We start from the raw sequence: 12,883 nt of genomic DNA on the forward strand, positions 1-12,883 counted from the left end.
TTAATTTTAATTGTTATACAGGCAGTGTTTAATCATGGTTTCATGTTAATATTTTTCTGGTTTGTTTCCTTTATATTTATTTACTAAACAACTTCAACATTTTTTATTACATTACTACTGCTCTGTCAAAGAGGACATTCACTGTGTGTTTGTATCTCAGTCTCAATATGTAACACTTTTTCCCCTCAAGAAAATCGCTTAACAAAATACATTGTTACTATAGAGCATACAAAGTGTTGTGCTTTTCATTAATGATCTGTTTTACATATTCATGCAGTGTTCAGGGCTCGAGGCGGTAGAACTTAGGTGGAGTTGGTGTTCAGGAAACACTGGCAGTGGGGAGGGTACATCGAATCAAGGTATGAACAATAGCAGGGGAGATTTCTCCAGGTTTACCCAAATTTTATAATCTAACCAGTGTGGACACAAGGGAAAGACCACTACACAACTAGATTACTGTTGCCAGCTGACGACAGTCCAACCATTAACCCTTTGGTAATAACTCTGCAGTGGAGGATTCTGTGTTGCTAGCTATGGACCTACTATAGGGTACCAAAAAGAAACCAAACTTATTTCTTTTAACTTATGTATTCACATTTTAAGCATCTTCAATCCCCTTCAAAGTATTCTCCATTTGCAGTAATGCACATGTCTAATCTTTTATTCCATTTTACAAAGTGTACAACTTTACTTCCGCTATTTTTTCCCCAACATTTGATGCTTTAATGAAAGAAATTGGTTACGCATGTATCATTCAAAGTATTTTCCATTGCTGGCCACTACTTTCTCCCATCTTTCAGGCATGAATCCCACGTCGAAAAATTGTCCATCTTTTGAAGCGATACATGAATCGATCCAATTTGTGACTTCATCATGAGATTGGAAGTGTTGGTCAGTCAGGATATGCACCATTGATCTAAACAGGTGATAGTCAGAGGGAGCAGTGTCTCAAGAATACGGCAGGTGGGGTAGGACTTCCCATTTTAATGTTTCCAAGTATGTTTTGACCGCTTTTGCAACGTGGGGTCAAGCATTGTCGTGCTGCAAAATCACTTTATCGTGCCTCTCGCTGTATTGCTAAAATGCATTATTTGCATTCAATAATGAGCACCTGTGATTGTTTCACTTGGTTTTAACACCTCATAGTACACGACAATGAGCTAGTCCCACCAAATGCAGAGCATGATCTTGGAGCCGTGAATATTCGGTTTGGCCATCGACATGGAAGTGTGGCCGGGATATCTCCATGATTTTTTGCATTTAGGGTTATTGTAATTAAAACGTTTTTCATCCCTGGTCACAATGCAATGCAGAAATCCCTTCCGTTTTTGCCACTGAAGCAACTGTTCACAAACACACAAACACCATTCAATGTCTCTTGGTTTCAGCTCACAGGGGACCCAAGTTCCTTCTTTCTGAATCGTGCCCATAGCCTTGAGATGTTTTGAAATGGCTTGCTGTGTCACTCCCACTAATCATGAGAATTCCTCTCAAGTTTGACGCAAGTCTTCGCTCAGCAATGTCTCCAGTTCTGCATCCTTGAAAACATTCTCTCTTCCACCACTATGCCAGTCTATGATGTTAAAATCACCATTCTTGAAGTGTTGAAACCACTCACGACATGTTCTTTCACTAATAGCGTACTTACCATACGTACTTGAGAGCATTTAATGAGACTCAGCTGCTGTTTTCTTTATATTGAAACAAAACACTAACATCTCCTGCAAATGAAGAGAATTAGGCTCATAAACTAACATTTTCAATCAAGAACAACTTTATGATGCAGACACAAATTGATTAATGTTTGAATAAGGTTATGTTGACCGAGGTCCAAGCTAACTGCCTGATGTCTGCGATCTGTTTCTTTCGACCGCTACTTACTGTTGTTGCCACCTATTGGCAAACAGTGGAAGCAAAGTTTTACACCTTTTACAAAATTTGTTTAAATTCATCTTTTGTGATGCCTGACAGCGACTTCATCAGTTTTTTCTTCACCTCAGCAACAATAACAAAACACTTTCCTATCATGTCTTTTTTCATTCTAGGAAGCAAGGAAAAAGTCACATGGGGCAAGGTCAGGGGTGAGGAACAGAGGCCATTCCACTTTTGATCAAGAATTGTCATGCAGACAGGGCTGTGTCAGCAGGGCATTGTCACGAAGGAAAAACCAGTCGCCTGACTTCCACAAATTGAGCCACTTCCACTGTGTGCTGTGGAATCTTTCAAAACAAGTAGAAAGCCCAGTTAACTCTCTGACCCTGTGGAACAAATTCTGAGTGGATGATTCCTCTCACACCAAATAAACAAATCAGCATTGTCTTCATGTTTGATTTTACCTGATGAGCTTTCTTTGAGCGAGGCGAACCTGTACTCTTCCACTGGCTCAATTGTTACTTTAATTCAGCATCGTAAGCACAGTGCCAAGTTTCATTGCATCTGTTAATTTTTGAAGAAAAGTTCAGATCATTTTGCGATTCTTCTTTCAAAGCATAGCGTCCTTCCGTGCTAACTTGTTTTTGTTTAGCAATCAGCAGTCGTGGCACAAATTTGGCAGCCAGCCTTTTCATTCACAAAAATTCTGACAATTCGCCGCACAATTTCTTTAGTGGTCCATCCTCGATCTTCTTTGATGATTGCACGAATGTTTTCAACATTTTCATGAGTCGAGGCCATGGAAGGATGGCCAGAATGAGGTTTGTCCAACTGACATTTCCCCATTTTTGAAACCAAAAACCACTCAAACCCTTGAGTTTTCCCCACAGCATCATCCTTGTATACGGTTTTTAACACTTCAAGAGATTCTGTTTCATCTTTTCCAAGCAAAGAGCACAATTTCACCGCCACACTCTGCTCACAAAAATCAGCCAGTCAAAAAATGACAATCACAAGAAACAGAAGTCACTATAAACTCTGGTGAAACTAGTCCTAACCTTCTTCAGTGATGGCGCTCAGCTCACTTATACTGGAATGACCACTCTATGGGCACCTAGCCACAGAATTCACTCTTGTCTGACTGAGTGGCAAGTTTCTTTGCATCAGACTCACCTGGAGTAGTTGGTCTGAACGTCAACAGGTGGTGGCATCTGTCCAGCGAGGATAGCGATGACGTCACAGACGGTGGTCTCCTGGCCAGGGTAGGCCATGTTGTACTGCGACATGCGGGTCACCAGGTCTGGCAGCCACAGCAGGAAGCCATTAGAGCTGCAAATGGAAAACAGCAGCTGTAGAAAATGTGGCTGTCTATCATCTTCAGTCCTAAGGTATCATATACACTGATGGGTCAAAGCGTTACGACCCCCTGCATAATAGCTTCTCTGTCCGTCTATGGAACATACAGTGACATACATTCTGCATATCAGGGATCTGACAGTTTGTTGGTAGGTTTGTGAAGTAATGTGGCATTAGATGATTATGCACAGACCATGTAATTTGTCTAAGTACCGTGCTGTTGATCTGTGTACACTGTGCCCGATAGTGATCCAAATGGGTTCCATAGGATTCACATCAGGTGAATTTGGCCACTGAGACATCATCGTAAGTTCACTATAATGATCCTCACCAAACCACTGTAGCACAGTTCTAGCTCTGAGACACAAACAGTTATACTGCTGAAAGATGACAGAGCCATCGAGGAAGACATCAAGCATGAAGTGATGCAGATAGTTTGCAGCTGTCATTGTCTCTTTGATTACTACCACAGGTCCCACACAAGTGCAGGAGAATGCATCCTGTAGCATAATACTGCTCTCACCAGCCTACGTCTGTGGTGTATTCCACATTTTGAGGTACCATTCACCTAGATGATGGTGTTTGTGGAGATGACTGTCAACCTAGTGTAGCAAAAATGTGATTCATCTGAACAGCCGATATGTTTCCTCTGATTGACGGTCGAATCCCAATGGTCCTGTGCCCACTGCAGTTGTAATTGACAAAGTCATGATGTTAGTGTGTGAACACATAGGGGTGGTCTGCTGTGAAGCCTCATTTTCAACCATACGATACAGATAGCCGTACCGTAGGTGCAACCACAATTGAGGGGTATCTGTTGAGAGGCCAGACAAACGTGTGGTTCCTGAAGAGGGGCAGCAGCCTTTTCAGTAGTTGCAGGGGCAACAGTGTGGATGATTGACTGATCTGGCCTTTTAACACTAACCAAAATGGCCTTGCTGTTCTGGTACTGCGAACGGCTGAAAGCAAGGGGAAACTACAGCTGTAATTTTCCCTGAGGGCATGCAGCTTTAATATAATAATTCCAATCCCAAAGAAAGCAGGTGTTGACAGATGTGAAAATTACTGAACTATCAGTTTAATAAGTCACAGCTGCAAAATACTAACGCGATTCTTTACAGACGAATGGAAAAACTGATAGAAGCCAACCTCGGGGAAAATCAATTTGTTCCGTAGAAATGTTGGAACAAGTGAGGCAATACTGACCCTATGATTTATCTTAGAAGAAAGATTAACGAAAGGCAAACCTATGTTTCTAGCATTTGTAGACTTAGAGAAAGCTTTTGACAATGTTGACTGGAATACTCTCTTTCAAATTCTGAAGGTGGCAGGGGTACAATACATGGATCAAAGGCTATTTACAAGATGTACAGAAAGCAGATGGCAGTCATACAAGTCGAGGGGTATGAAAGGGAAGCAGTGGTTGGGAGGGAGTAAGACAGGGTTGTAGCCTCTCCCCGATGTTATTCACTCTGTATATTGAGCAAGCAGTAAAGGAAACAAAAGAAAAATTCGGAGTAGGAATTAAAATCCATGGAGAAGAAATAAAAACTTTGAGGTTCACCGATGACATTGTAATTCTGTCAGAGACAGCAAAGGACTTGGAAGAGCAGTTGAACGGAATGGATAGTGTTTTGAAAGGAGGATATAAGATGAATATCAACAGAAGCAAAACGAGGATAATGGAATGTAGTCGAATTAAGTCGGGTGATTCTGATAAGATAAGATACTTTATTGTCACATAACATGTTTTTATATAATCATTCGATTGAGAACATTGGTGACTCATCAGTCTTTAACCTAAGTTGTTGTTGTTGTGGTCTTCAGTCCTGAGACTGGTTTGATGCAGCTCTCCATGCTACTCTATCCTGTGCAAGCTTCTTCATCTCCCAGTACCTACTGCATCCTACATCCTTCTGAATCTGCTTAGTGTATTCATCTCTTGGTCTCCCCCTACAATTTTTACCCTCCACGCTACCCTCCAATACTAAATTGGTGATCCCTTGATGCCTCAGAACATGTCCTACCAACCGATCCCTTCTTCTGGTCAAGTTGTGCCACAAACTTCTCTTCTCCCCAATCCTATTCAATACTTCCTCATTAGTTACGTGATCTACCCATCTAATCTTCAGCATTCTTCTGTAGCACCACATTTCGAAAGCTTCTATTCTCTTCTTGTCCAAACTATTTATCGTCCATGTTTCACTTCCATACATGGCTACACTCCATACAAATACTTTCAGAAACGACTTCCTGACACTTAAATCTATACTCGATGTTAACAAATTTCTCTTCTTCAGAAACACTTTCCTTGCCATTGCCAGTCTACATTTTATATCCTCTCTACTCCGACCATCATCAGTTATTTTGCTCCCCAAATAGCAAAACTCCTTTACTACTTTAAGTGTCTCATTTCCTAATCTAATACCCTCAACATCACCCGACTTAATTCGACTACATTCCATTATCCTCGTTTTGCTTTTGTTGATGTTCATCTTATATCCTCCTTTCAAGACACTGTCCATTCCGTTCAACTGCTCTTCCAAGTCCTTTGCTGTCTCTGACAGAATTACAATGTCATCGGCGAACCTCAAAGATTTTATTTCTTCTCCATGGATTTTAATACCTACTCCGAATTTTTCTTTTGTTTCCTTTACTGCTTGCTCAATATACAGATTGAATAACATCGGGGAGAGGCTACAACCCTGTCTTACTCCCTTCCCAACCACTGCTTCCCTTTCATGTACCTCGACTCTTATAACTGCCATCTGGTTTCTGTACAAATTGTAAATAACCTTTCGCTCCCTGTATTTTACCCCTGCCACCTTTAGAATTTGAAAGAGAGTATTCCAGTCAACATTGTCAAAAGCTTTCTCCAAGTCTACAAATGCTAGAAACGTAGGTTTGCCTTTCCTTAATCTTTCTTCTAAGATAAGTCTTAAGGTCAGTATTGCCTCACGTGTTCCAGTATTTCTACAGAATCCAAACTGATCTTCCCCGAGGTCGGCTTCTACTAGTTTTTCCATTCATCTGTAAAGAATTCGTGTTAGTATTTTGCAGCTGTGGCTTATTAAACTGATTGTTCGGTAATTTTCACATCTGTCAACACCTGCTTTCTTTGGGATTGTAATTATTATATTCTTCTTGAAGTCTGAGCGTATTGCGCCTGTCTCATATATCTTGCTCACCAGATGGTAGAGTTTTGTCAGGACTGGCTCTCCCAAGGCCGTCAGTAGTTCCAATGGAATGTTGTCTACTCCAGGGGCCTTGTTTCGACTCAGGTCTTTCAGTGCTCTGTCAAACTCTTCACGCAGTATAGTATCTCCCCTTTCATCTTCATCTACATCCTCTTCCATTTCCATAATATTGTCCTCAAGTACATCGCCCTTGTATAGACCCTCTATATACTCCTTCCACCTTTCTGCCTTCCCTTCTTTGCTTAGAACTGGGTTTCCATCTGAGCTCTTGATGTTCATACAAGTAGTTCTCTTATCTCCAAAGGTCTCTTTAATTTTCTTGTAGGCAGTATCTATCTTACCCCTATTGAGATAAGCCTCTACATCCTTGCATTTGTCCTCTAGCCATCCCTGCTTAGCCATTTTGCACTTCCTGTCGATCTCATTTTTGAGACGTTTGTATTCCTTTTTACCTGCTTCATTTACTGCATTTTTATATTTTCTCCTTTCATCAATTAAGTTCAATATTTCTTCTGTTACCCAAGGATTTCTACTAGCCCTCGTCTTTTTACCTACTTGATCCTCTGCTGCCTTCACTACTTCATCCCTCAAAGCTACCCATTCTTCTTCTACTGTATTTCTTTCCCCCATGCCTGTCAATTGTTCCCTTATGCTCTCCCTGAAACTCTGTACAACCTCTGGTTCTTTCAGTTTATCCAGGTCCCATCTCCTTAAATTCCCACCTTTTTGCAGTTTCTTCAGTTTTAATCTACAGGTCATAACCAATAGATTGTGGTCAGAGTCCACATCTGCCCCTGGAAATGTCTTACAATTTAAAACCTGGTTCCTAAATCTCTGTCTTACCATTATATAATCTATCTGATACCTTTTAGTATCTCCAGGGTTCTTCCATGTATATAACCTTCTATCGTGATTCTTAAACCAAGTGTTAGCTATGATTAAGTTGTGCTCTGTGCAAAATTCTACCAGACTGCTTCCTCTTTCATTTCTTACCCTCAATCCATATTCACCTACTACGTTTCCTTCTCTCCCTTTTCCTACACTCGAATTCCAGTCACCCATGACTATTAAATTTTCGTCACCCTTCACTATCTGAATAATTTCTTTTATTTCATCATACATTTCTTCAATTTCTTCGTCATCTGCAGAGCTAGTTGGCATATAAACTTGTACTACTGTAGTAGGTGTGGGCTGCGTATCTATATTGGCCACAATAATGCGTTCACTATGCTGTTTGTAGTAGCTTACCCGCATTCCTATTTTCCTATTCATTATTAAACCTACTCCTGCATTCCCCCTATTTGACTTTGTGTTTATAACCCTGTAGTCACCTGACCAGAAGTCTTGTTCCTTCTGCCACCGAACTTCACTAATTCCCACTATATCTAACTTTAACCTATCCATTTCCCTTTTTAAATTTTCTAACTTGCCTGCCCGATTAAGTGATCTGACATTCCACGCTCCGATCCGTAGAACACCAGTTTTCTTTCTCCTGATAACGACGTCCTCTTGAGTAGTCCCCGCCCGGAGATCCAAATGGGGGACTATTTTACCTCCGGAATATTTTACCCAAGAGGACGCCATCATCATTTAATCATACAGTAAAGCTGCATGCCCTCGGGAAAAATTACGGCCGTAGTTTCCCCTTGCTTTCAGCCGTTCGCAATACCAGCACAGCAAGGCCGTTTTGGTTATTGTTACAAGGCCAGATCAGTCAATCATCCAGACTGTTGCCCTTGCAACTACTGAAAAGGCTGCTGCCCCTCTTCGGGAACCACACGTTTGTCTGGCCTCTCAACAGATACCCCTCCGTTGTGGTTGTACCTATGGTACGGCTATCTGTATCACTGAGGCACCCAAGCCACCAACGGCAAGGTCCATGGTTCATGGGGGGAATCTTTTCGTAACTCATTGAATCATTACTATAGCCTTCACACACCTATATGAAGTATGAATGTACTGAACGGGATACAAACTGCCATATAATTCTATATATAAACATGAATATAAAGTGAACATGTATACTTTGTATCTATATGGCTTCAAAAGTATACCATTTGTACTTGCATCTTTACTCCCTATTCCTGTTTATAAATTCTTCTACACTATAACATTGCTTTTTATTCATTTAGAAATTCTTCTAGACTATAATAACATTTGCTTTTTAGGTATGTGCCAATGGTCTCCAATGTGGATTCACCAAATATTGACCTTATCTTATTGCTGATCTTCAGAGCCATGTAATATGGAGTATTTTCATATACTGTGAGTCAGTGACAAGGTAGCATGTATTTCAATTGATGTCTAGTTTCATAGGCATGTGTGAATGTATTTCCTTCAAACAGATGTGAGTTTTTCTGTTCAAAGAGAAGTATTTCATATATGAAGATGGAAGGGATTGTCATGAAGTCCAGGCTTTTGAATAGTGGTTTGCAAGAATGTCTACTATTGGTTCCTGTCATTGTTCTGATTTTTTTTTCTTTGAAGAATCGAAGGAGGTTTGTCTTTTCAGCAAACCAAAATATTATTCCATATCTTATAAGTGTTATGAAACACACATGGTATACAGTTTTCTTCACTGTTAAATCCGTTACTTTGTGTAGTACCCTCATTGCATAAACTAAACTATTTAATCTCTTCAGTAAACTCTCCACTTGGTCAGTCCATTGCACGTTTTTATTTAAAGTTATCCCAAGAAATTTTACAGAATCAACTGTAGTCAGTTCTTTACCTGATTATTCTATTTGTGATATCCATTCAGTAGTTTGTTTGGTCCTGAAGTGTATGATTTGGGTTTTTTCAAGATTTAATTTCATAGCATTATCTTTTATCCATTGTTCAAGTTCTTGTAGAGTTTGTTTCGCGGTCCTTACTAATTTGTCAGTGTTTTTGCAGCAGACTACAGCAGTTGAGTCATCCGCATAAAGTATTGTATCTGTATTTACTTTGCTAGGCATGTTATTTATGTAATATAAGAACAGAAGTGGTCCTAATATTGAGCCCTGAGGCACGCCTGCTTGAATTTCTTTCCAGCTAGGGCAAGTTTTCTCTCCCTTTTGATGTATCACCCCCTTTGGTATCTGTTTTTGAGATAAGATGAAAACCATCTTATAGATTTTCCATGGAAGCCATAGGTACCCAATTTTTGGAGCAGTAGCTTATGGTTTACTGCGTCAAACGCCTTTGAGAGGTCACAAAAAATACCAGATACACTTTGTTTGTTGTCAAGGCATTTGCTTACTTTGGAGATTAGTTCATTTACAGCTTGTAAAGTGTTTCGTCCCTTCCTAAACCCATATTGGTTATTGAGAATAATATTACCTTCCTTATTGTACTTTTATAATTGATCACATACTATTCATTCAACTATTTTAGAGAAAACTGGGAGTATAGACACTGGGCGGAAATTTACTAAATCATCTTGTTTTCCCTTTTTGTAGACTGGACAGACTTCAGCATATTTCAGTCTGTCTGGAAAGCAGCCCTCATCAAATGATTGGTTTATTATTTTACAGAGTTGAGGTGCAATGCTGTCACTTCCTGCCTTTATGATATTTGTTGGAATTTCATCCCAGCTCGACAGATTTAAGATTTTTTAGGAATTGTATGATGTTAGCTACTTCATGACATGATACTGCAGTAAATTTAAACTCTCTTGATTCCTGCAGTACTGCATCAGGTCTTATTTGTGGAAGTAAGAAGTTATGAATTTTGTTTGTGGTCATGAAGTACTTATTAAATCCTTCACAGATGTGCCGATTGTTAGTAACAGTATTCCCACCAATTTCTAGTTTGTAATTAAAATGTTTTGTTTCTTCAGTACCTGTTTCTTTCTTGACAACCTGCCATACTCCTTTTGATTTATTTGAGGCATTAGCTATATATTTACAGTTTGCCAATTGTTTTGCTTGTTTAACTACCCAATCAAATATTTTTTTTGTATTTGATTTTGTACCTAATAAATTCAGCATCACAGTTGGTTTTCACTTCCTTATGCATTTCCCTCTTTCTAATGCTAGAGATCCTGATACCTTCCGTAATCCATGTCTTACTTTTATTGTATTTATCATTTGTTGATATGAGGCGAAAGCATTCATTGAAAATGTTCTTGAATTCAGATATAAAGTGTTGTAATTATTGTTTACTGAACAATGGTTGCTGAAGGTCCAATGGGTTTCCTTTAATTTCAAGATAAATGTGTTTATATTTGGCTGGCTGAAATTTCTGACCAATTTCACTGTGGGCCTATATGTTTTGTCTATGTATGGCAATGACATAAAAAGTGCTGAGTGATCAGATATTCCTAAGTCTAATACATGTTTTTGTGTATTCCCATAATTTTTGCTGCTCACTATATTATCAATGCTTGTGGCAGAAGTGGCTGTTACCCTGGTGTACTCAGTAAAATTTAGTGTTAAGCCGTTTGCAGCCAACAAATCCTTCAGGGTGGTAACAAATCTGTTTTCGTCTCTTATATCTATATTAAAATCAGAACAAATTACAATCTTTTTATATGGTTTCCCTACCGGCAACCTACTTAGCAGAGTTTCAGTTAGGTTAGTGTTATTTAACGTCCCGCCGACAACGAGGTCATTAGAGACGGAGCGCAAGCTCGGGTTAGGGAAGGATGGCGAAGGAAATCAGCCGTGCCCTGTCAAAGGAACCATCCCGGCATTTGCCTGAAATGATTTAGGGAAATCACGGAAAACCTAAATCAGGATGGCTGGAGACGGGATTGAACCGTCGTCCTCCCGAATGCGAGTCCAGTGTGTTACCACTGCGCCACCTCGCTCGGTAGCAGAGTTTCAAATTTCTCTAGAAATGCCCTAGTAGCCCAATATTCCGGGACATGATATATGCTTATGATTAGTAAACCGTATTCAGACAGCTCAATGCAACAGCTTTCGAATACCTGTTCCTCATTTAAACAATCTGATGTCATTTTGGCTTCGAAGTTGTATGTCTGTTCAACTAATATACATGATCCCCCATACCCCTTTTTTCTGCAAAAACTCAATGCTAACTTGTATCCTGAGAGTGAATTTAGTAGCTTGACAGTGTCCCATTTAAGCCAATGTTCATTCAAACATACACTCCTGGAAATGGAAAAAAGAACACATTGACATCGGTGTGTCAGACCCACCATACTTGCTCCGGACACTGCGAGAGGGCTGTACAAGCAATGATCACACGCACGGCACAGCGGACACACCAGGAACCGCGGTGTTGGCCGTCGAATGGCGCTAGCTGCGCAGCATTTGTGCACCGCCGCCGTCAGTGTCAGCCAGTTTGCCATGGCATACGGAGCTCCATCGCAGTCTTTAACACTGGTAGCATGCCGCAACAGCGTGGACGTGAACCGTATGTGCAGTTGACGGACTTTGAGCGAGGGCGTATAGTGGGCATGCGGCAGGCCGGGTGGACGCACCGACGAATTGCTCAACACGTGGGGCGTGAGGTCTCCACAGTACATCGATGTTGTCGCCAGTGGTCGGCGGAAGGTGCACGTGCCCGTCGACCTGGGACTGGACCGCAGCGACGCACGGATGCACGCCAAGACCGTACGATCCTACGCAGTGCCGTAGGGGACCGCACCGCCACTTCCCAGCAAATTAGGGACACTGTTGCTCCTGGGGTATCGGCGAGGACCATTCGCAACCATCTCCATGAAGCTGGGCTACGGTCCCGCACACCGTTAGGCCGTCTTCCGCTCACGCCCCATCATCGTGCAGCCCGCCTCCAGTGGTGTCGCGACAGGCGTGAATGGAGGGACGAATGGAGACGTGTCGTCTTCAGCGATGAGAGTCACTTCTGCCTTGGTGCCAATGATGGTCGTATGCGTGTTTGGCGCTGTGCAGGTGAGCGCCACAATCAGGACTGCATACGACCGAGGCACACAGGGCCAACACCCGGCATCATGGTGTGGGGAGCGATCTCCTACACTGGCCGTACACCACTGGTGATCATCGAGGGGACACTGAATAGTGCACAGTACATCCAAACCGTCATCGAACCCATCGTTCTACCATTCCTAGACCGGCAAGGGAACTTGCTGTTCCAACAGGACAACGCACTTCCGCATGTATACCGTGCCACCCAACGTGCTCTAGAAGGTGTAAGTCAACTACCCTGGCCAGCAAGATCTCCGGATCTGTCCCCCATTGAGCATGTTTGGGACTGGATGAAGCGTCGTCTCACGCGGTCTGCATGTCCAGCACGAACGCTGGTCCAACTGAGGCGCCAGGTGGAAATGGCATGGCAAGCCGTTCCACAGGACTACATCCAGCATCTCTACGATCGTCTCCATGGGAGAATAGCAGCCTGCATTGCTGCAAAAGGTGGATATACACTGTACTAGTGCCGACACTGTGCATGCTCTGTTGCCTGTGTCTATGTGCCAGTGGTTCTGTCAGTGTGATCATGTGATGTATCTGACCCCAGGAATGTGTCAATAAAGT

At 41.6% G+C, this 12,883-nt stretch overlaps 1 protein-coding gene across 1 annotated transcript in view; it reads right to left on the minus strand.

Moving 5' to 3' along the window:
- Positions 1-12,883, minus strand: part of LOC126109825 (synaptic vesicle glycoprotein 2A-like) — a 181,810-nt gene that overhangs the window by 32,879 nt on the left and 136,048 nt on the right. The window contains exon 8 of the mRNA XM_049914881.1: positions 3,046-3,201. Within this exon, the coding sequence (XP_049770838.1) occupies positions 3,046-3,201 (156 nt within the window). The remainder of the gene's footprint in view (positions 1-3,045; positions 3,202-12,883) is intronic.

The sequence above is a fragment of the Schistocerca cancellata genome, chromosome 12, assembly GCF_023864275.1.
Source record: "Schistocerca cancellata isolate TAMUIC-IGC-003103 chromosome 12, iqSchCanc2.1, whole genome shotgun sequence".
In the NCBI taxonomy this organism is placed as follows: Eukaryota; Metazoa; Arthropoda; class Insecta; order Orthoptera; family Acrididae; genus Schistocerca; species Schistocerca cancellata.